The 25,135-nt window shown below is 32.1% G+C and overlaps 3 protein-coding genes across 8 annotated transcripts; all 3 read right to left on the minus strand.

Moving 5' to 3' along the window:
- Positions 1–171: 171 nt before the first annotated feature.
- Positions 172–8,012, minus strand: LOC107905841 (probable LRR receptor-like serine/threonine-protein kinase At1g07650). Of its 6 annotated transcripts, none has more exons than XM_016832612.2 (24): positions 7,744–8,012; positions 7,248–7,434; positions 6,754–6,825; positions 6,593–6,661; positions 6,439–6,510; positions 6,275–6,346; positions 6,110–6,181; positions 5,947–6,018; positions 5,790–5,861; positions 5,567–5,638; positions 5,403–5,474; positions 4,757–4,825; positions 4,250–4,315; positions 3,805–3,870; positions 3,663–3,698; positions 3,502–3,542; positions 3,022–3,398; positions 2,751–2,946; positions 2,212–2,358; positions 1,980–2,098; positions 1,664–1,874; positions 1,195–1,432; positions 771–921; positions 172–605 (listed from the first exon to the last, which is right to left on the minus strand). In XM_016832612.2, exons 1-24 carry the CDS (start codon positions 7,925–7,927, stop codon positions 246–248), a joined length of 3,093 nt encoding a protein of 1,030 aa, XP_016688101.2. In that variant the 5' UTR covers positions 7,928–8,012; the 3' UTR covers positions 172–245. The 6 variants fall into 6 exon arrangements, with proteins under 6 accessions (XP_016688101.2, XP_040949780.1, XP_040949781.1 ...); XM_041093846.1 differs by having other exon boundaries at positions 6,759–6,825; positions 7,270–7,434; positions 7,744–7,991; XM_041093847.1 differs by having other exon boundaries at positions 6,759–6,825; positions 7,744–7,989.
- Positions 8,013–11,265: 3,253 nt separating this feature from the next.
- On the minus strand, positions 11,266–13,368 carry LOC107905837 (probable LRR receptor-like serine/threonine-protein kinase At1g53440). The gene is made up of 5 exons (XM_016832609.2): positions 13,186–13,368; positions 12,870–13,080; positions 12,399–12,636; positions 12,010–12,145; positions 11,266–11,845 (listed from the first exon to the last, which is right to left on the minus strand). The coding sequence occupies exons 1-5, from the start codon at positions 13,222–13,224 to the stop codon at positions 11,480–11,482; spliced, it is 990 nt and encodes a 329-aa protein (XP_016688098.2). The 5' UTR covers positions 13,225–13,368; the 3' UTR covers positions 11,266–11,479.
- Positions 13,369–13,619: 251 nt separating this feature from the next.
- Positions 13,620–15,139, minus strand: LOC121203579 (uncharacterized). The gene is made up of 4 exons (XM_041093851.1): positions 14,664–15,139; positions 14,208–14,369; positions 13,788–13,859; positions 13,620–13,689 (listed from the first exon to the last, which is right to left on the minus strand). The coding sequence occupies exons 1-3, from the start codon at positions 14,803–14,805 to the stop codon at positions 13,849–13,851; spliced, it is 315 nt and encodes a 104-aa protein (XP_040949785.1). The 5' UTR covers positions 14,806–15,139; the 3' UTR covers positions 13,620–13,689; positions 13,788–13,848.
- Positions 15,140–25,135: the final 9,996 nt, after the last annotated feature.

A 25,135-nucleotide genomic window follows, 5' to 3' on the forward strand; every position in this document is an offset into this window, starting at 1 on the left:
TTTACACGTAAAAATCTATGCGTTCTTTATTTTTATTTTTTTATTTGTAATATATTATTATTACCGACTTTCTATGTTTTAATTACAAGTACGATATTTCTCTAAAATGAGTTTCCTTATTCAATGAAGAATTTTTAAGTTCAACAACCTATTTTCAAAATAGGAGGTGGATAAATAAAAATTTTGGGAGAGCCCTTCATTTGTCCATCAAGTTTTCAAAGTATCAATCAAGTTTGCTTTGAATTTCATTGATGTTCAACAAGTGTTGAGGAAGAGCCAAGCCATACTGTTGAAGTTGAATCCGATGACTGAGTAATCGTGGTGGTTTTACTACTCCGAGATTGCATTCGATTAAATTGGTCTTTTACTGCTCCGAATCTCGACTCATCAGAAAATATACTTGGGTCCAAGATTAATTCAGGAACCAGGGTTCGACCTTCAAGCATGTTTACTACTTCAGACATGGTTGGTCTAAGTGCTGGGGATGAATTAGTGCAGAGTAAGGCTACTTTTGCCATCCTAATTGCCTCTTCTTCATTGAACTCCGTCCCCAACCTAAGATCCACCAGCTCCATTAAGTTTCCCTTTTGTTGTAAAACAAGAGCCTGAAATAGATTGATGACATAATACAACATTAGATTAATTAACTGGAGAAAGGCGTTAATGAATTTGCACACGTTTAACCCAACCATCAGACTCAGTTACAACTACATGGATATTTCTATGATGATATTCTCAAATTATAACTTGAAACACGGATCATATCTTACCCAATCTTGAAGGCATACATAATCCTCTTCAGGTCGATATTTTGTATTGTTCTTCCCAGCAACAATCTCTAATGCAACAATCCCAAAACTATAAACGTCTGCCTTGTAGGTGAGATAGCCCCATAATGCATATTCAGGGGCCATGTATCCTCTGCAAAAACAGGAGCTTTAAGCGCAACATTCTCATGCATATCAACTTCGTTCACCTTCCCATAAGCAAGGTTGGAGGCTTTGATCTCATTTTTATTGCTTTATAGTTTAAAAATTGATGCATCATTCTATTTGCAGAAACTACAGTTTCAAGAATGTACGTATTATTTTGTCTACGATGGTAGCAGCTTCACAAATCTATTGCTTTGTTAGGTTCAACTAAAATATGCAGTGATGATCAGCAGATGAAAACAGAGGGAAAGAAGTAGCTCACATAGTTCCAGCAATTCTGGTGCTAATATGGGTGTTTTCCTCCTCATCAAACTTGGCCAAACCGAAGTCAGAGATTTTAGCATTGAGATCGCTATCAAGTAGCACATTGGTGGTTTTGATGTCTCGATGTACAACTTTTAAACTCGATTCCTCATGCAGGAAAGTTAGGCCTTTTGCTATGCCAAGACAGATTTTCTGCCTAGTTGGCCAGTCTAATTTCAGCTGGCTTTCTGTAGGACCTATTCAATGACACAGGCCAATCCAGTGAAATTCAATTCATCATACAGTTGTCAATGCATAGTGTTCAATTCTTTTCTTTCCATAACTGTTATACAATCAACATTACCATTTTCTTTTCTTGTGGGATGTAGAAGTAATCAAAGGAGGAGAAGAACACTTGCTTATATGGTTCCAATTTCAGAACCATCAAAGAAAGGAGGAATAAAAGAGGTTTAGGACATTAAGCTTACCGAATAAAGCATGTGCAAGGCTATTATTTTCCATGTATTCATATACCAATAACAGCTGAGTTCCCTCAACGCAACATCCATACAATCTAACAACATTTGGGTGTTGTAATCCTGAAATCATGCCTAGTTCATTCAAAAATTCTCGATCTCCTTGTCTTGATTTTGAAGAAAGTTTTTTAATCGCAATTATGGTGCCATCAAGCAATTCGCCCTATAGCAGAGGTATGACATAGAACTTTAGTGATATATTTCATCACATAACGCATACTCCTAAACATCATAAATTCAGCAAAGAAAAAGCAAGTGATGCAGTTACCTTGTAGACGGCCCCAAAACCACCTTCTCCAATTTTATTTGCAGCGTCAAAGTTGTTTGTAGCAGCTTGCATTTGTCTGAAGGTAAAAAAGCCAGTCTGCAGATCTAACCCCCTCAAGACTTGGACAAGATTGAGGGAACCAATTGAATTACACATTCAATAAGCTTGAAAACCATGCATAAGAGAAATTATTTCAAAGCATAAAATTGTAGATTGAATTTTGTTAGAGTACCTTGTTCCCTTGATGGCTTGGGTTGAAAATAGCCTTTCCGCCATAGAATGCCTAAGATTACCAAAATCAGGCACAGAACAGAAACAACAGCTGCCACTACGAACTTCAAATTCTTTTCCCATGAATTGAGAACTCGAGGCTTGTGATCTACCAACAAAAGGGAAGAAAAGGTACAAACAGTTATTCTCAAACTTCATCTGCATGTGCATATGGCAGTAAAAGATGTTATGACTTATCCGACAATTTAAGTACTTATGATGGTATCGGATGCTTAAAGTTTCCTTTGGTGAAAATTTAAGCACATAAATTGTTTCTTATGCTATATCAGTTCACAGTAAGGTTCTACTACCTTCAGCTGCCAGGAATCTATGCCATGCAGACAATACTTATGGGCAACTCCATTATTGCTTCACATCATGTACATGTTAATCCACTTTGAATTAAACAAATTTGACAATTAAGAGAAGTTCCTAAATATAACAGAGAGATTGAACAAGCACCTAAGAAGAATGAATGGCTTTTTTAATTATAGATCTTACCAGAGTCTACTGAAATAGCTGATATCAAGGGCCCATATGTTCCTCTTCTTGGGGTTGCAGTTGTCCCCTTCCCAGCCCAGTGAAAGCGTATTGTCAAAGTTTTGTTACTGACAACCGTTTTAATTTTCCTTACAACCGCTTTATCAACACCCTTTGCCTCATTTTGAATATTGAAATCTTTCAATTCTAGTTTCTCCTGAAAGGAACTTATTCAATCAAACCAGATTCAGTAACATGCAAATTACACTTCATATATAACATTATTGAATACCTGGACATAAACATCAAATATCCTCCTTCCAAGACTTTGATAGGATCTATTGTCTCTGATAACTATCTCCGCAAAGTGAAGTGTAACCGTATAATTTCCATTTGCTAAGCAACGGAAGTAATATGTCAGAGAAAGAGGAGAGAGGCGTGCTGTTGTGTATAATGCAGAGTTCTTTATTCTGAGAATGGAAACGTTTTGTGATATAAAGTCCCTTGAAGTAACATCGGTATCCCAGAAAAGCCCCGTGCTACTAGTTTCCCAAGTCTCTCTGAGGGGGAAATATTTTGCTGGACCTCCTAAGTCTTCATCACCCTCATAGTCGATGCCATTAATCGTTGTTGCTCCTCCAGCACAGTTTATATTTACTGAATACCAATCTATCAAGAATGAATAGATACATTCAATGTTGATCAGGATAAAATCTTACTGTGAAACATGTTTTTAGAGTCTACAGATGTGCATTTAATGCAAAAAGATTACCTTTTGAGCAAGGAAAGTTCTTCAGGCAGTTATCTAGTCCTCTTCATAAGAGTAGTAAGGCAAAGGAGCATTAGTCTTGTTAATGAGTGATCAAAAGGGAAAGAATAGAAATAACTAAAAAAGCTATGGTAACTTTTTTGCTCAATAAGATACAAACTTACAGGGTTTTGCCTCCTGAGAAGCTTTTGAACAAATTTCTGATGAAGCAGCAGACCAATCAGTTTAATATTTCAAAACATCTTACAAAAATTTGCAAAAGCAATACGTGCACAGCATAGGAAGCCAAGAGGAATTTTTTCTTACAGATTTTCCCGACAAGAAGGCGAGTCAGAGCTTTCAGTAAAATTATTATAAGAAAGATCTATTTGGCTGCCAAAAAGTATAATATATTATTACTAATTAGACTTGAAACATTAAGGTACATTGACTTCGATTAAAAATAACAATGTTATAACTGGAATAAGTTACACAGGACATGTTTCCAGGAATGGTACTCTTGAGCAGCTACAAAATGGATAATTTGGGTCATTTTGCATCTTTTGAAGAGAAACAGGTAGTTTGGTAGTATATCCTTAAGATTGTCAAAAGAAGAAAATCCTTAAGTCGCTGTAAATAACTTAAGATCGAATCCAGTAAAAATCATATTACAAATATTCTTCGAAGCATCAGTTAACAAAATGCAGAAAATAACAGATAATCATGTATCAAATTGAAAAAAAAAAAAGAGAAAGAAAGATAGTTGACATACTAGCGGCTGTCTCTAATACTCAACCAATTTGGAATGTGCCCACTAAGCGAGTTGTGTGTCAGATACCTAATCAGTAAGCAACACTCAGAATTAAGCACTTCTATGGGAACCATATTGAAAGGTTACAACTGAAACTTAAATTTAAATAAGTTCAACCAAAATTAGGTCTTATACAAGGATAGTAATGCATGCAGATTCCTGATTCTGAAGCTGTGAAAGTATGAGCAAGCGAGTTTTATTTTGATGTTATCCATGATTTTCCAAAATGTACACTGTTCGGATAAAATAAACAAATGGAAATGTTTTCTATTACCATAAGGATTAAAAAGTCTAATAAAATAGGAACTTTTGATTAAATACTGTTTCTTTTTCAATAAATATCTTATTAAATGATAAAAAAAATCTACCTAGACCGAGTATTATTTCAAGAGTATAATGTACCGAGGTGTTCTCCAGATTGGTTATTCTGGGGTTTGGATGAATAAATGTTAAAAACTCAGCACTTACATGTATTGCGTTCTTGTAAGGCCTTCAGTATCTGAAATGTTACCTTCCAAGTTGTTGAAGCTGAGATCTCTGGAAGAAATAGAAAAAAAAACAGCTAATTCTTAGGCACCATCCAAATATAAATTCTGAAAATGATTGATTAATGGAAATTTGAAAATCCATAAAATATATGATGAGTGCGTTTACGAAGAAAGAATTCATGGAAAGCAAGCAACATATCAGATGTTGAAGTTCTCAAGATGCTGATTATAGCAGATTCATGTACGCTATTCTAAATATTCAACTTGTAAAAAAACTGAATGAAAAATCATAGTATTCCATTAAACTGGTGAAGATGTTGCTACAAATATTATAGAATCAGTCAATATTAGCACCGTTTTACGTAATGTGATATGGCAATTGATACACTAAGTGCAAAATTATGAAACACCTCTAAGTAGATTGCTGCTCTAGTCTCTACATGGATTTGTACAAAAATCTTTGTAAATATGAAACATAAACAGAGATTAGTCACAGAAGAACTGAGCTCGTACACATGAACATTGTACATTTATATCATGACGAACCTTTTCCGCAAATCTACACAATTGCTCCTAGTATTGACTTAAATACTGAAAAATGAGATGAATAAGAACAGAAAAATTACAAAATTTGCAGTCGCGAAAGTTCCCATACGTAATCAGGGATTGGTCCAGATATGTTGCAGCTACGTAATATCCTGCGTTATGAGCCCCCATCATGTCAGCACAATTATAAAAAATGGGGATTAATATGACCTAGAAGAATTTTGCAAGCCTTGGAATGACTTACAATCTGTACATGTTTTTCATATTTTTTAAGTTCGGAAACTTTGAACCCTCTCCAGGTAAGTCACTGATCCTTCTGAAATATATAGCACCATAAAGAGTTGTTAAAATAGAAAAGGACCCCAATTCAATAATTTTAGCATCTACATTGTAATGAACCCAGATTACGTTAAATCATTTATAGAAATGAAGGGCTACAAAATCTAAAGGGATCAAGACAAACTCACAGTTCCACTAAGTTATGCAAGAGTGCTAAGCTTGAAGGAATTGGCCCTTCAAAACCACTAGCTTGAATCTCTCTGTCAGCAAAAGAATTCAAATCATCACCAAAAAAACTTTCAATAAAGAGCTATAGAGAAGCTGTTGAGACAGAAAGGTGCTTACAATTTCTCAAGTTGCTTCCAACTTTGAAAAATGTCGGGCATCTTACCAGAGAAATTGTTACTGCTAATCCTACTGCATATACCTTGCATAAAAGCAGGGTATTAACAAATCTAGCCCTATTAATAGTAAACACTAGATAGTGTTGAAAAGTGAAAACACTTACAGTTCTTTTATATTGGACAGATTAGCCAGGAATGAGGGAAACTTTCCGACGAGATAGTTAGCACTAAGAGTACTGAATTCAGGAAAGAGGCAAAATCAGGCCAACCATAGAGAAGTAGACTGATAAGTCATGCACGAATATCTGAAAGCGAAAAGAAAGCCTAACAGGTTTTCCAGGTTGACCAATTTCCCAAACTCGGGTGGAATAGTTCCAGAAAACAGGTTGTTCTCCAGGCTCCTGAAAATATAATACTAAAAGAAACGTTATAATGCATTTAAGGAAAAAGGAAAGAAATAATGCTAAAGAAAACATAGGCAAGCGAGGCATACAGATATTTTAGAGAGGTTATGTTTCCTAAATAGCTTGGAATTGGCCCCGATAAGCGGTTCATAGCAACATTCCTGAAATGTATCCGTTGCTATCAGTTGAATGAAAATAAGCTTCTTCTAAACAGGATAAACATGAAATGCGCTAGTAGCTTACAGTGTCTCCAACTTCAGAGCAGCCCATTCACGTGGTATTTTGCCATTAAGATAGTTGAGATATAGTACCCTAAAAGCAACAGAAAGAGGAGTTATAAAGAAAGATAGAAGCTTATTTTCTGGTTAAAGAGTAAAATCATCAATTGTATCATTTTTTCTTACAATACTTTAATATATGATAGCTTGACAAGTGAGCGTGGTAGAACACCATCAAGATCCTGCCCCAAAAGGTAGCTGTTCCAATGAATACAAAGTTTTTAGAAGCATGTCAAATTCAAAATTCCAGAAATATTTTCTCTCACACAATAGTTTGGAGAGAAATTTTTGTTGCAGAAAAAGTATTGAAAGACCCCTTTCAGTGATAGAAAACGACAGTGTTGATATTATATAATGACTGAGATGATTAATTGGGATAAATTTGTATCCGAATTCGAAGCCATACTCATACAGCCATTCATCTTGAATGAGGCACACCCTTACTCTATTTGCCTATGGTAATAATTTCATAGTGCTAAAATCAAAATGGACAATTCAAGCAAAGCAAATCACTGATACAGAAATCAAAGTTAACATACTGAAAATAAAAGAAAGAGGACTGTCTATGGTTAAGGAAATTAAAATAAGCATCAATTTTATTATGATCAGTGAGGACTTACATGCCATCAATATGACATTTACCATTGGGGAAGGAGCAATTGCAGGTGACAGTACTGTTGTTAATGGCCTCAGGCACATTTGGCGGCGGCGGTGGAGTAAACCAACTTGACTTATTGTTGCAAGGGTTTTCATTGTAATTCCAATCCTTCTTCCCAAGTTCTGTTGCTATCTCACGAAGAGCTCTTACTGCAAACCCAGAAAGAAAAGAACAAATATTTGAGAAGCAATTGGAGGAAGTAGAATTGGGTTGGTACAAATTTACAAGCAAATCACAGGATAATTCTAAACACTCAAGTACATACTCAAATGAACCAAACCTGCAATTTACTGTTTGGTTGAGATTAGTTAAGAAACAATAAAAAGAAAAGTGGACTGGAACAGAGTAAAGTCTCGGAATATGAAGAGGAAATTTCCAATATCAGCTAGTAAAGAAATACTGTTAATCTTTAACACAACCTGAAGCAAGAAAGAAGTTGCAAAGCTGTGCTAACTTACCTTCATAATCTGGAGGATAGGGCGGCTCCACTTGGGCTTCAACTTGGTTTGGTTCCATGCAAATGAGCATCAAGACTGTAAGAATCATGAACCCAAAGAGTATTTTCATGGTTGAAGGACGTGTAGCAAGTCTGCCCATGTTTATCTTAGTGAAATGAAGCAATCTTCTTACATGGACAGTCATGATTTCAATGATGGAAATGTGGAAAAGATAAGTTGGCGAAAAGTGCTGTCATGTCAAAAAAGGTACAATGAAGTAAAAAATTACCACTTATTTCCATTTCATAGAAAAAAAAACTAATAAAGTAATAATAAAATTTTATAGAATAAAGTAAGGCCCCACTCTTTATTGTAAAGGAGAAGAATCAATTATCACATGCCTATAGTTTATGAATTGTCCACTAGTCAAGGATTTGGAAAAATAATAAATAGAAATAGAATTGAGATCTAAACTATTCTAAATTTTAGGGTTAAAAGACAGACATTGATGACCAAATTTTCTTTTAGTCTTTGTCCGTCTACATCACATTTTTTTTTATGATTTTTGGATTAAATAAATTCATACTTCACCGGTTTGCCATTGACCCTACCTAACTCATCAGTCGACCAAGACCCCAGTCATTAAAAACATAACCCTCCCCGAATTCATTGAAACCAGAGTATTTGAGTAACGTCGATACATATTGTTAAATAACTAATCAACTTTAATTTAAGATTCTCGAATATTTAAGAGAAGTCAACAAAATTATTAATAATTTAATAATATAATTTCACGTGGAAGAATTTTTTATGTTACTTTCTTTTCTATTTTGATTACTCATTCCTGCAATTTGTTTTTTTCCCTAATTCTTTAACTAACCGTTGAAAGCATCATTTCTGATTCTTCAATAATGTTTATATACATTGAAACTATTTCGAATATCATTATTGTAATTTAAATTAGAATGTTTTAGAATTAATTCTCAATTTGATATAAAGCATCAAAGGATACTAAACTATTTTTCATTAATGTTCTTTAGCGTATACCACCTGACCAGTTTTTCGCTGGTCTTGAAAATAGAAACTCATACATTATAAAGTGACCCACTTTATATATGCTGCTTCATGTTCTATTGAAGTAGCATATTTTAGATATGAGGCGGTGGCCACAAATGAAAGGAAACTGTTTTGGGAAGGAGGGGTATTCTTATTTAATGTAGTGGAGATAAAATACGCTGAGGATGCTAATATATTGTTAGGTGTTAGTCCAAAGAGAGGATTTTTTTTTTAAAATTAAATCAAATATATTGTGATTTAATTATAAAATCTTGTAGAAGTAAGAAATTATAAGAAAATATATAAAGGAATATTTATAGAATTAAAACATATGTTATAAAATATAACTAAAAATATAAATTTAATATAAAAGTATTTTAGTAAATATAAAATGTTGTGTTTTAAAGCCTACCTCGAATTTTTTTAAAGCCTTTTAACAAGTCGGGACAGATCAAAATTTGTTGGATTCAATTTTTAGTAGATTAAATAATTAATAATTTTGTTTATTGTTTTTAATATTTAAGATAAAAGGAGATTAGGGTAAACTACATAATTGGTGATTTAACTTTCATAAATTTTTATTTTAGGCATCAAAATAAAAAAAAATTGCAATAAGAGGACTGCTGTTAACAACGACTTTCATTTTGATTACCCGTCATTAATTTGGAATTAAAAAATATTAGTATACGCTCATCTTAGTCACTTAATTTTGTTAGTTTTCATTTTAGTTAGTTGTTTTATTTTTTTAGAATTAACTCTAATAAAGGGAAAATAAAATAAATTAAAAAGATAAATTTGTTTTTCCTTTAAAAACTTAACTCCAATATTTTGCTTACTGATATCTCTCTAAAAAAACTCAGATTTACCCTTTATTGAAATAAACTAAAATTAATTATAAAAAAGAAAAAAGATAAGATAAAATAGGTTATTAAAATGAAAAATTATTAAAATTAAATGACTAAAAATAAGTGTAAAATAATATTACCTAATCTTAAATTAACGATACATGATCAAAATAAAAATAATTATTAACAAGAGTACCCTTATTACAAATTTTTTATTTTCCACGTACAAACTAAAAGCTTACAATTTTTCATGAACAACAATATGGTTTACTTTTACCAATTAATTATAAAAAGTGCCTAACAGCTCTAATATGCCACATTTTGGCATTTGAAGTATTAAGAGGACATGGTGTCCAACTGTCCCTGGAACCTGCAGAGGATAAGCTTTATTTTATCCAATTGAATACTGCCAGTCCTCAACTTCAGCTTGAGATCATACATATTTTCTGGAGAAAAGTAACATTCTAACATTTCTTTTCACTAACTTTTATGAATTTCATCTTTAAATTTGTTATCCACAGTTTTTAAATTTAAATTCTGTTAAATAATTTATTTTTTAAGACCGTTAATATAAGGGCATTGTTATTTTGAAAAATATATAAAAATTTTAAAAAAATATTAGAAACTCTATAACATACGTGTATATATGAAAATTACACATTTAAAACATAAATATGTGTTTGAAAATAATATACAATAAATAATGAAACGTATGGTTTGAAATAAATTTAATAACAACACATGAAATATGTTATTATTAATAGTATAAATATATGATTGATGAATGTAATAAAATGTAAATATTAAAACAAAAATGTATAAAAACTATTAAAATAAAAGTTTAGTTGATTGGTAAATTTAAAGTTTTATTAATCCAATTAGCATGTGTTCAAATCTCACTATTTAAATATTTTATGGCTTTTGTTGAAAAAAAAACTAAAATACTTTTGAATAATATATCTTATTTTAATTATAGAATGACATTTTCGTAATTTCCCTCACCAAGTTAGTGACCCGATTGAAGGTGACACTAATTTAATATAACACTTTATAAATAATATAGATAAAAAATGCTAAAAATGTGTGTCCACAATGAATATAGAGAGGGGCGAACAAATGTAAAATTGTAGTTATAGCCCCTTAAAGATAATTACATTATAAATTAATAAAGTGTAAAATTATACTTTGGCCCCAAAAATTTTAAAAAATTTATTTAGTCCCTTCAAAAAAAATGAAATCATAATTTAATACATGATAAAATCCATATTTTGACATATTTTTGAAAATTTTTAAGGTTTTTAAATTTTTATAAATTTCTAAATTTATATATATTTGAAATATTTTAAGTTTTTCTTTATAAATTTCAATACTTTTTATATTTTAAAAAATCCATTTAGTGATATCACACTTACTCAAAGTATCCTACATGAGTTAATGGGATTTTTGTTTTCCCTAGTATAAAAATTTTAGTTATTTGGTAATAAAGTTATCGTGATTTAAGGGATAAATTTTTTACTATTCATCTTTATAATAAAAGGATAATATTTCACAAGTTGACTAATTGATCATGGATTGTTTATTTATAGGAACTATCATTTGAAAATCATTTAACCCTTCGAGAGAGGAGTTTTTACATAGATGATAGAAGAAAGAGTTTTTAGTGTAAGCGAATTTTGGAAGTATGCACACAAAAGTGTACAACATCAAGACCGTAGTAATCATTAGAAGTCTTAAGAGTAATTGAATAGTAATCGGTGCTTGTACTGTTTACTTTACTAGGGTGTGATCAGCCAAGTGGCCTAAACAATTTATATATTTTTACATTACAATAATATCAATCAACTTTGCTTTGAATTTCATGGATGTTGAACAGACGTTGAGGAGGAACCAGACCATGCTGTTGAACTTGAATATATTGATGATTGAGTAATCGTGGTGATTTCACTACTCTTCCGAGACTGCATTTGGTTAAATTGGTCTTTTAGTGCTCCAAATCTCGACTCAGCAGCAAAGATACTTGGGTCCATGATTAATTTAGGAACAAGGGCTCGACCTTCAAGCATGTTTACTACTTCAGACATGGTCGGTCTAAGTGCTGGGGATGAATTAGTGCACAATAAAGCAACCTTTGCCATCCTAATTGCCTCTTCTTCATTGAACTGCGTCCCCAACCTTGGATCCACCAACTCCATTAAGTTTCCCTTTTGTTGCAAAACTAGAGCCTGAAATACATTGATGACATAATGGAACTTCAACATTAACTAAATTAACATGAATAAGGCATTAATGACTTTGCAGAAGTTTAATGCACCAATCAGTTACAATGCATGGATGTTTCTATGATGATATTCTCATATTATAACTTGAAACATGGATTATATCTTACCCGATCTTGAAGGCATACATAATCGCCTTCTGGTCGATATTTTGTATTGTTCTTCCCGGCAACAATCCCGAAACTATAAACATCTGCCTTGTAGGTCAGATAGCCCCATAATGCATATTCTGGGGCCATGTATCCTCTGCAAAAATTGGAGCTTTAAGCACAACATTCTCATGCATATCAACTTTGTTCACCTTTCCAAAAGCAAGATTGGAGGCTTTGATCTCATTTTTACAGCTTTATAGTTTAAATATTGATGCATCATTCAATTTGCAGTACGTAATATTTTGTCTATGATGGTAGCAGCTTGACAAATCTATTGTTTTGTTTGATTCAACTAAAACATGCAATGATGATCAGCAGATGAAAACAGAGGGAAGGAGGCAGCTCACATAGTTCCAGCAATTCTAGTGCTAATATGGGTGTTTTCCCCTTCATCAAACTTGGCCAAACCGAAGTCGGAGATCTTAGCATTGAGATTGCTATCAAGTAGCACATTGGTAGTTTTGATGTCTCGATGTACAATTGTTAAACTCGATTCTTCGTGCAGGAAAGCTAGACCTTTTGCTATGTCAAGACAAATTTTCTGCCTACTAGGCCAGTCCAATATCAGCTGGCTTTCTTGAGGACCTGCTCATTGACACAGGCCAATCCAGTGAAATTCAATTCATCAAACAATTGTCGGTACAGAGTGTTGAGATCTTTTCTCTCTTTAACTTTTATAAAATCAATATCAACATTTTCTTTGCTTGTGGGGACATGGAAGCGTCCAAACGAGGAAAAGAACACTCGCTCAATGTGGTTCCAATCACAGAACCATCAAAGAAAGGGGGAATAAAAGAGGTTTAGGACATTAAGCTTACCGAATAAAGCATGTGCAAGGCTATTATTTTCCATGTATTCATATACCAATAACAGCTGAGTTCCCTCAACGCAACATCCATACAATCTAACAACATTCGGGTGTTGTAATCCTGAAATCATGCCTAGTTCATTCAGAAATTCTCGGTCTCCTTGTCTTGATTGTGAAGAAAGTTTTTTAATCGCAATTATGGTGCCATCAAGCAATACACCCTACAGCAGAGGTATAACATATAATTTTTGTTATATATTTCATCACATAACCCATACTCCGAAACATCATAAATTCAGTAAACAAAAAGCACGTTATGCAGGTACCTTGTAGACAGCTCCAAGAGGCAAAATCAAGCCAACCATACTATACTAAATATTTGTGGGAGAGAGTAGAGTGGTAAATCATGCATGGATATCTAACAGGGAAAGAAGCCTAACAGGTTTTCCAGGTTAACCAATCTCCCAAATTCAGGAGGAATCGTTCCAGAAAACAGGTTGTTCTCGATGCTCCTGAAAGTACAACACAAATAAGAAACCAGATCTTGCTTTTAAAGAAAGAAGGAAAGAGATAATACACAAGAAAACATCGGCAACCGAGGCATACAGATATTTTAGAGTGGTTATGTTCCCTAAATAGCTTGGAATTGGCCCTGATAAGCGGTTCATGGGAAGTGCCCTGAAATGTATTCGTTCTTATCAGTTGAATGAAAATAAGATTCTTCTGAACAGGATAAAACATGAAGTGGTCTAGTAGCTTACACCGTCTCCAACTTTAGAGCAGCCCATTCATGTGGTATTGTACCCTTAAGATAGTTCTTATAGAGATGTCTAAAAGCAACACAGACAAAAAAAAAACAATTTTAAAATGGATAGAAGGTCAGTTCCTAGTTAAAGAGTAAAATCATCAATTGTAACCTTCTTCTTACAATGTCTTAATATATGATAGCTTCCCAAGTGAGCGTGGAAGAACGCCATCAAGATCCTGCCCTACAAGATAGCTTTTTTCCGATGGATACAAAGCTTTTCAGAAGCATGTTCATTTCAAAATTTCCAAAAATATGTTTGTCTAATAAATAAAATGGCAGCATTCATATTCTATAATTACTTAAATGATTAGTTGGGATAAATTTGTATTCGTATTTGAAGCTATAGCCATACAGTAATTTATCTTGAATGAGTTATTTGCCTATGGGGAATTCAAGCAAATCACTGTTATAGAAATGAAGGCTAATATAATGAAAAGAAAGAATGAAAGAAAGAGGACTAGGTCTATGGTTAAGAAATTAGAAAAAACATCAATTTTCTTATCACCGTTAAGGACATACATGCCATCAATATGACATTACCATTGGTGAAGGAGCAATTGCAGGTGACAGTACTGTTGTTGACGGCACGAGAGCCATGTAGCGGCGGTGGAGTAAACCAGCTTGACTTATTGTTGCAAGGATTCTCACTGAAATTCCAATCCTTCTTTCCAAGTTCTGCCGCTATCTCACGAAGAGCTTTTACTGCAAAACCAGAAAGGAAAAGGAAAAAAAAAAAAAAGAAAAAAAAGCCGTTGGAGGAAGCTGAGTTGGATTGAAACACATTTACATGAAAATCACCGGAGTAATATTTTGGGGTGAGTTCTTAAGACATATATACGCAAACGAATCAAACCTGCAATATACCGTTTAATGCAGATTACTTAAGAACCAATAAAAGAGAAAACTGCCAAAACATGAAATGAAATCTTAAGAACCAATGCTTATCTTTAACACAAACTGAGGCAAGAAAGAGATTGCAAGACGGTACTGAATTACCTTCATACCGGGGAGGATAAGGCGGTTCCACTTGGGCTTCAACTTGGTTTGGTTCCATGCAAATGAGCACCAAGAGGACAGTAACAATGATGTACCCAAAGAGTATCTTCACGGTTGAAGGACACTGATCAACTCTTCCCATGTTCTTTCTTCGTCAAATGAAGCAATCTTATTTCACTTAAACATTTTGATGCTGCTACGGATCTTTAACTTACCAACTTTTGAATTGCATGAGAAAAATAAATACCAATACTAACACATTGATGGTTTTAATGATGGTTCAGCTGACTTTCCTTTATCAATTTACTTATTTACATTTTATAAAAAAATCAAAAAAAAATGGAATGGAGGTTTATAGTAACAAAATGAAGTCATTGTTTACTGTTTTCGATTGAGAAATTTGTGCCAACACTCAACTAGTGAATTTGAAAAAAAGAAAAGAAGCAAATGTCACATGGCTACCAGTTTTTGAATTGTCCAGTAGTTGCAAAGGATCTGGAAATAATACAAATAAAATGAAAAGCATCAGATATAAAATCTACTACTTCATTTAAGACAAAAGGTAGTCCAAAGATTAAGTTGGCTATTTTGACAAGATACAGTTTAGACATTATTATATGGTAATGTTAAAAAGTTTTTAGAAAGTGCATTAGGATATAATTGAGGAATTTGCTGTCCTAATACGTACAGGATATCGGAGTTAAAAGCAGACAGAGATCTTTTATTTTTATTTTTGCCAATCATGAGAGTTTTTTTGTTATTGATATTCGAAGTAAGTTTTCTTTTCCATCATGACATGCTTTTATTATGAGTAAGTCTAACTCCTCTCCCTCAATATATATTTTTAGGCGAGACAGTTGACTTGGTGAATTTTTTTTAAATAATAATTACCTGACGGGGAAATTGTAATGTAGCTTCGCAAAGATAACTTTTGGTTTGTCGGGGTTATCGGTCACTTGGAGAAAAAATTCTATGTGCAGGTTTGGGCTTTTTGAATTGGAGGGTCATACATTTCTTAATTAGTACTTATCATTTGTACCACGATAAGTAAAAAGTATACTTAAAAATATTTTAATGGATATTGAAACGATACAAGAATTCCATATGAGAATGAAAAATACTTTTAAAAATAGTTATATTTTTCGAATGATTATTTTTAATATAAATTATTATTTTAGTGGGTAACTTCTTTTAGAAGAGTAAAATATAAATGTATCTTACTTTAATAAGTGTATTATAAGTAAATTGTAGTATTGATGCTATTGATATTAAACTTAATTTATTGATGATTATATTCATAATTTATTTCCAAATAAATTACACTGTCTCACAACCAAGAAAGTGGGCAAAGAAACTCAGATTTATTACTTTTTGAGCAAGTCTTTCTACTATGGAGAGAGTGAGAATATAGATCATCTCTTCCAAGAATGCAATTTTGCAAGAGCGGTGTGATTCGGTTCCTCTACAGGAATCCAAACATGTTGTCAAAACACTAACTCAATTCACAAATGAATTTGTGCGATCCTAAAGCAAACGAGTTAATGAATGGCAAGCAATTGAGAGACATTCACAAGTTTTGTCATTATCTTATGAAGCTTTAAGATCTTGTTTGAAGGAAGCTACCCAAACTCGATCACAGTCATTAAATTTGCCACTGAGCTAGCTCACCACACTATCATGGCATACTCAAGCTGGAACACCCCAAAGGTAAGGAAATATAAGAAATCTCTAGTCCTAGCAAACTCCGAACCAACCACATACTACTACATTTTCCTCAAACGGGAGAGGAGGAATTCAGAGGTGAGTGAGGTTATCATTATTAAAACCCATGATCTTATAACATAGAACATTGAGGATTGTTCGTGAAAGTTCATCAAAATTTCAATTAGGAACACAAAATTACGTGCAAACTTTGTCTCACAATTAAGAAACTGTATATGTTAGAGTTGTATAACTCAAATTTTAAGAGATTATTTACAAGTCAAGTTAAACAAAGTATATCTTCTTTCTAGAAGATTTAGTATTTATGAGTATAATATATTTAACATTTATTAATATAATATATTTGACTTTGATTAGAATTAAATTTTTTCAACCTATAAATAGATATAGTCGAAACTACTTTTAAAATCATTCGAATTCGACATAGTGGTAATAAAGTAATAATAAAATTTTATAGAATAAAGTGAGTCCCCACTCTTTATTGTAAAGGAGAATAATTAATTATCACATGTCCACTAGTTAAGGATTTGGAAAAATAATAAATAGAAATAGAATTGAGATCTCAAACTATACTAAATTTATGATTTGCTATTGACCCTAGCTGACCCAGTCATTAAAAACAAGACCCCAGTCATTAAAAACAATACCCTCCCCGAATTCGTTGAAACCAAAGTATTTGAGTAACGTCGATACATATTATTAAATAACTAATCAATTTTAAATTAAGATTCTCGAATATTTGAAAGGAGTTAACAAAATTATTAATAATTTTTTTATCATATCATGCATGATCCTATTTAATAATATAATTTCACGTGGAAGAATTTTCCATGCTACTTACCTTTCTCTTTTAATTACTCATTCCTAGTTTTTTTTTTTTTTCAATTCTTTAACTAATAGTTGAAAGCATCATTTATGATTCTTCAATAATGTTTATATACATTGAAACTATTTCGAATATCATTATTGTAGTTTAAATTAGAATGTTTTAGAATTAATTCTTAATTTGATATAAAGCATCAAAAGATACTAAACTATTTTTCATTAATGTTCTTTAGTGTATACCCACCTGACTAGTTTTTCGCTAAGGCTGGTCTTGAAAATGGAAACCCATACATTATAAAGTGACCCACTTTATATATGCCGCTTCAAGTTCTATTGAAGTAGCATATTTTGGATATGCGGATGAAAGGAAACTGTTTTGGGAATGAGGGGTATTGTAATGGCCCAAATTCAAGGTTATCGGAATAGTAGTTTCGTAACCACAAATTCGATTTAAAGAAAATTTTATTTTAATATTTTTGCATGAATATTGATATGATAGGAAAATCGTATGAAAATATTGATAGAAAAATTTTACCGATTTAGTAGTTAGTTAGAAAAAGAAATTATTGAAGAAATTGTTGAAGAAATTGGGTAAAAATAAGGTATCGAGACCTCAATCTCGTAAAACCGAGTCAAAAATATTTTTATAAATATTTATGAAGTGTTATTAATATGGTATTAAAATTTCGTTAGAAAATTTTAATGTTTGGGTAGTCAATTAAGTGAAAAGGATTAAATTGAAAAAGGTGTAAAAGTTACCAGAAGGATTAAATAGCTCAATTGTTAAATGAAGAGGGACATAAATTGAAAATAAGCCCAAAAGAAAATATTTTGGGCGGCATACGCTGAGAAAAATCAGGAGAATTGAAGAATTAAGGGTAAAATTGAAATATTGCAAAATTTACTTTAAAAGTTAGGACTAAAGTGGAATTATCTAGATTCCTCTTTATTTTTCTGCATTCCCATCAGCCAAAAACGTCCTAAGGGTTTATTCAAGCTGGTTTTTCATAATTTTTGCACCAAGTGAGTTAATCCTTGCATTTTTCTTGTAATTTTTGTGTTTCTAAGACTTTTACAACTAGGTCCTATTACTAAATTCATTAGTTTTTTATTTTATGAACGAATTTGAAAGTTTCTATGAATATATGCTGGAATTTTATGATGAAATAGGATGAAAGTGAAACTTTAATTTGTTTATGAGATTATTTTATTAGGTAATTTCAATAGAAATTGATTTGTAGGACTTAATTGTGAAAAAGTTTGGAATTAAAGTATGGTGCTGAAATTTTGATTTCCAAAGCTTATAAAGTAGTTTAAAGTGATGGGATAAAGTGTTAATTGAGAAAAATCAGCTCAATTGAGAGGTCAATTGAGCAAGGATGAAATTATCATTTATTGAAAAGTTTAGGGAAAAATGGTAATTAACATCATACACTAAAACAGCTTTGGACAGCAGCAGTACTCTAACTTTGAAAAATCACCAAAAATTGTAGAGATTGAATTAGAGGATGAATAAAGTATGAAATTAAATCTTATTGAGTCTAATTTCTTATAAAAGAAATGGTATAAGCAATGGAATTGTAAATCATAAGATATAATAGATTTTGTGTGACAATGTCAGAATGAATTCGGGTTCCCCTGTTCTGAATTTTGAAAATCATTAAAAATTGTAAAAAAATGATTATGAGTTATAATTTATATGGTTAGAATTCTAAATGAGTCTATTTTCAGAAAAAAATAAATGGAAACATAATCTGAATTCTGTACAATGAGATAATTAATTTTTAGTAAAGAAGAGTCGGAACTGGCAAACAGTGAAACAGGGGAACTTTAAAGAATAAACTGTACTTATTCGCTAAACCAAAAATTCTGAAATTTTTATGGTAAGAAGAAATTTGAGTCTAGTTTCAGTAAAAATTAACGGATCTTAATTTGGAGTTCCGTAGCTCAATATATAAATAATTTAGCGACTGTGACTCAATGAGACAGCTTTGAATGCACTCTAAATAATAATGGAATTATAGAGAATATTACATATGAACATGAAAAGTATGAGATTAATGATTAAATTTATTTATTTAGATCCAGAAAATTTAAATACAAAGCTAGATCGAGGAAAAGAAAAAGTTCGGGATTATTAGATTTTTGGTTATGAACAAGTGTCGAGGTAAGTTCGTGTAACTTGAATTATATTCTTAAATGCTTGAAATGTTTGTCGAAACCGTTTTTTTGAAAACAAAAATTTAGTTGTTGACTTTAAAAACAAAAACTGGAGTCGCCACCGATCTTTTATTAAGGTGTGATCGGCTTACCTTAAAAATTATTTTGGTCTACGTTTTTTTGAGAAAACGAGTTCGGGAGTCAGTTACGCACGAGGAAGGATTAGCACCCTCGTAACGCCCAAAAATCAGTACCAAATTGACTATTTGATGTCTTAGTGTCGAAAGTTAAAAAGATTTTAGGATAAGCTTGAATGATGAAATTTGCAAAAGGATAACCAATTGTTCAAGTCATGTAAAGAAATCGAGTCCTAATACGTTAGGGTACAATCCCTCATAATCCCCGAACTTTGAATATCACTTTTATTTTATGCGAAAATCTTCATTTTGAGAAAGTAACAGGTCACACCCAATACGTTAGGGCACGACAAGTTAAGTTCCTAAAAATGATTTTTATGCTCATGCATTTTGAATAAAGAATATCATCGGTTATTTAAGATCATCAAAGAAAATCAGAACCCAATACGTTAGGGCTCAATTTCCCTCGAAAATCCCAAACTCCGAATATTGCTTTTATTCAAAAAAAAAGGTTTTGAATCAAGAAAATAACTTTGATGTATAGTTAAAGCCAAAATATATTTTCAAAAGGGTATGTTAAAAAGTTAATGTACAATATGATACAAATATTTTAATTTACAACATATACGAATAAATATTTACAAATACATATATACAAATACAATATAACAGTAAAGTCGCAAACATATGTACACATATATCTAAAACACATATACAAGTATACATGCAAATAGAAGGAATGAAATATATCCAATAAAGAAAACAAAAAATGTATTAAAAATAAAATAAAAGTATAAAAAAACGCATATGCATATATTTACAGAAAGAAAAAAAAAAGTATACGTATATGTATATATTTAAATATTTATATATGTACAATATGTATTCAAGTAATGGAATATATATAGAATAATGAAAAATGTTTTAGAAAAAAAATGTAAATATATATGCTGTAAAAATAAATGTATATTTTTAAATTATAATATATAGGAAATATATGTATATTCAAAAATGTACATGTATATTTCTATATATATATTTGTAAAAAAAAAGTGAAGAATAATATATGAAAATAAAAATATATGGTAATATACATAAATACTATTTGCAAAAGTAAAAAAAAATATAAGAGCATACGTATATCAAAATTTGCTTGTATGCATAAAAAAAGTTTAAAATATTCATATACTATAAAAACATATATATATTAAAGAAGCATGCATGTGTATACTATAAGAATACGTGTATAAATAATGATAATAATAACAATTTAAAAAAACAAATTGAAAAGAAAAAAGAAAAAAATGTAATTAAAATAAAATGAAGGACTAAATGGCGATGCGCGCATTCCCTGAGGGGGCTAAAATGAAAATAACCCATCTCCCTGAAACGGTGCGCAACAATGGGCCATATTGAAACAAAAAATAAAACACAGAGTTAAAATTATAAATATGAAAAGGACTGCATTAAAAACGACTAGAGAGCAGAGGGACCAAGGAGATAAATATCCCCCCTAGCGAAAACACGCGGGTTACCAAGCGGGTCGGGTCACACATGCGGGTTTTGGCCCTATACGACGTCGTTTTGAGGCCATTGAAGCAGTCCCTAAACGACGTCGTTTCATAACCCTTATAAATGCCAAATTTTCCTTAAAAAATTTCATTTTCCTCTTTGATTCAAAAAAAAATAACAGAGAAGCTCTGCTAGGGTTCCTCCTTTATGCCGCCGCCGCCAATCGAGGCATGCCACGGTCGCCCCGGTCTCCGATCGCGACGGAGAGGGGCGCCAACTTAGCGATTCCGACGAAAATAGGTATGTTCGTCCCTTTTCTTTATATTTTAAACAAAAATAAATAAAAATAAAAAGAAACTCTATAGAAAAAAAAAGATATATGTATATATGAAACAAGATAAAAGAATGATAATCTCAATGAGGTGAAAACCAGAGAGAAAGAAAACCTTTGTCTTTCAAAAAGAAAAAACTATTTGCCTTTGAATTTCTTTCGGTATTTCCTCCCCCTCCCTGTTTTACAGATTACAAATGGCTTTTTAAATAGCCGAAAATGGGAAAGAAAAAATGAAAACCAAAAAATCTATTCGGTTGGCTCGATTTTTGCTCCTCTCATTCGCTTGTTGTAGGTACGTGCGTGCGCGAGATTCACGGCGGCGAGGGGCGTGATGCGCGGGGGAGTTGGCTCCGAAACATGCGTCGATTGGAGTTGTCGGAGGTGGAGCGCGTCGTGGGGGCTTGCGGTGCTGAACTGAACATGGGGCTAGGGTTTGGGAAGTTTAGGATGCTAGGTGGGCTAGGTTTTGGACTATTGGGCCTGAACGGCCCATTTTTTGTCTTGTAAATAGTATGGGCCAATTGGGCCTTATTACAATGTTTATTATTGATGTGAATATGATTGAATGTTCATTATATGAAAATTGATGAAACATTGATATATTTGATAAAAAGGGGAAGAAATCCCGGTTGAATGGAAGGAAAATTCGATGGACTCTGAAAAGGAATTGAAGGTAAAAAGGATCTAGCTCAGACGGGTGATCCTATCCTGATATAGTCCTCCCGAAGAATATGTGGAAAATGGATTTAGCCCGGACGGGTAATCTAAATTAGGGTCTGAATTTAGCCTGGACTGGTAATTCAGATCCAAGCTCATTAGAGTAATTGTCGTTGCAGGAGATTTAGCCTGGACTGGTAATCCCGGCAATACTTTATAAGTTTATATTACAGGGGATTTAGCCTGGACTGGTAATCCCGCTGTAAGGATGAGGTTCGCGGGAGTGTGCTCTCTGAAATGGAAATGTGCGCACATGATATGAATTGACGAACCCGGATTTGTACACTAAAGTGTACCTCTGAAAATCTATCAAAATTTCGAGAAATTCAACGGGATAAATATGAAAAAAATAACAAGGAAATGGAAATCATGGAATTGATGAGCTCATCAATCATGGTATATATATTATTGATACATGAAAATTATTGGACTAATTTGAATGTTGAGTTTGTGCATGATAGGGGAATATCGTATTGCATGGATGTATGAATGTTTATTGCATTGTATTGAAAATATTAGGTAAGTATAATTCTTGTTACATGAGCTTACTAAGTACAAAGTGATTATCCTGTTTTCTTTTCCTCTGTTTTGTACTGTTAAGAGCTCAGAGGTCGGATTTGGTCGGAGACGCATCACACTATCAACCTCAAGATCTCGGTATATAAAGAAACTTTATTTTGGAAATCAATGGCATGTATAAGCTAGTAAAGTATATGTTAATGTGAAATGAATGTATAGTTAGCCATTGGTATGGCTAACAAATTTTGGTTTTGGTATGTGATGATATTATCTTATGAGTACGATAAATCTATCTTGAAAATATATTGATTTTAAAAAAAATTCAGTAAAATCTGGTAATACCTCGTATCCTATTCCGGCGACGGATACGAGTAGGGAGTAGTACAAGTATTCTTATTTAATGTAGTGGAGATAAAATACGCTGAGGATGCTAATATGTTGTTAGGTGTTAGTCCAAGGAGAGGATTTTTTTTTAAATTAAATCAAATATATTATAAAATCTTGTAGAAGTAAGAAATTATAAGAAAATATATAAAGGAATATTTATAGTGTAATAGCCTGAATTTTTAGTGGTGTCGGAATGGTGATTCGAGATCACTAAATCTGACAAACGAGTAGAAAATATTATAAATTTAGTAAGTATAAGTTAAATGTGAAGTTAGGAAAATTTTTGAAATAGTGAATAGTGTACTAGGAATAAATATTAAAATAATTAAAATAAAAAAAAACGAGGTATCGAGACCTCGAAGATTTTAAACCGAGCCATAAATATTTTTAGAAATATTTATAGAGTGTCATTGAGTTGGTATTAAAGTTTCGTTAGAAAATTTTAACGTTTGGATAGTTAATTAACTAAAAAGGACTAAATTGGGAATAGTGTAAAATTTGTTAAATTGTGATTAAATAGCTTAAGTGACTAAAGTGGAGGGATTTAAAAGGCTATTAGACCCAAATTATATGGGCTGGACGGTTGGGTAAGAAAAATCAGCAGAATGTAAGGAGAAACAGGGGCAAAATTGGAAACTTAACAAATTAAACATTTAAAACAAAGACAAAAGTGAAAAATCTAGAGATCTCTTCACAATTTATCAGCAAAAACGCCATAGGAGGTCTGGAATAAGCTGGTTTTTCATATTTTTGAATCATGTAAGTTTAATTCTTGATTATTTCTTCTAATTTTTGTGATTTTGATACTTTTACAATTAGGTCCAACTAATTATTTCATTAGTTTTTGATTCCATGGCTGATTTTGAAAGTTACCATTGATTAGTGTTGGATTTTTATGATGAATAAACATGAAATTGAAGCTTTAATTTTGTTATATGATGATTTTATTAAGTAATTTTGATAGAAATTGATTTTAGGGACCTAATTGTGAAAAAGTTGGGAATTAAGGTTTGGTGTTGCGGTTTTGAGTATGAAAGGCTATGTAGTAGTCTAAAATAGTTGGAAAAAGGTGTTAATTGAGAAAAATTAGATCAATTGAGGGGTTAATTGAGTAGGGATCAAATTGTAAAAACTGTAAAGTTTGGGGTAAAAGTGTAACTTCGAAAATTAAAGGGCATAAATTGTGAAATGAATTAGAATTGAATTAAATGCTGATGAATGAATAAATTTGCATTTTAGATCGAGAACCTGAAACAAGTCGAGGAAAAGAAAAAGTAGCCGATTAGTCCCTGAACTTTTACAAATTCTGCAAATCGATCCAGGTAAGTTCATATGGCTGAAATTTAATGATTAAATGTTAATTTCATGAATTATACAATGTATGATGAAATGTATTTATTGTTGAAATGAGAATAAAATAAAAATGTGAAAATCGAATAAATGATCAAATTAAGTGGAACACCGGATTTGAGTACTTCTGATCAAGAAACAAAGTGATAAGTGGCTACACTTATCTGATCAAGAAACAAAGTGATAAGTGGTTACACTTATCTGATCAAGAAACAAAGTGATAAGTGGTTACACTTATCTGATCAAGAGACAAAGTGATAAGTGGCTACACTTATCTGATCAAGTGATAAAGTGATAAGTGGTAGCTTCAGCTACACTTATCTGATCAAGTGGCAAAGTGATAAGTGGTAGCCTAGCTACACTTATCTGATCAAGGACAAGTGATAAGAGGTCATATGTCAAAGTGAAAGTGAAGTACTCAATTTTCCGTAACCGTTCCTTAATTTTGATCAAGGATGGTAAGTGACAAATGGGCCCAAAGGAATTATGGTAAAAGAATAAGTAGTAGTGAGTTTATACCAAGGAACTCACCAAAGATTGTGGTTGACAGGTAAATTTAGTAATGGTGTATATTGTATAAGTGTACAAGTGTTTGGTAAGATTTATGTTTTATGCCTATGAACTTACTAAGCTTTTCTATAAGCTTACATGTGTGTGTTTATTGTTTTTGTAGATTAACGTATTTATACATTCGGAGGATCGGATCTACATCAAGAATCACACTATCCAGATATACTCCGGTAGTTTATGTTAAGCAACTTTTTGGATTTATATGGCATGTATAGGGAATTGAAGTGAAAAGTAAATTT

The sequence above is a fragment of the Gossypium hirsutum genome, chromosome D05 (assembly GCF_007990345.1).
Source record: "Gossypium hirsutum isolate 1008001.06 chromosome D05, Gossypium_hirsutum_v2.1, whole genome shotgun sequence".
Classification (NCBI taxonomy): domain Eukaryota; kingdom Viridiplantae; phylum Streptophyta; class Magnoliopsida; order Malvales; family Malvaceae; genus Gossypium; species Gossypium hirsutum.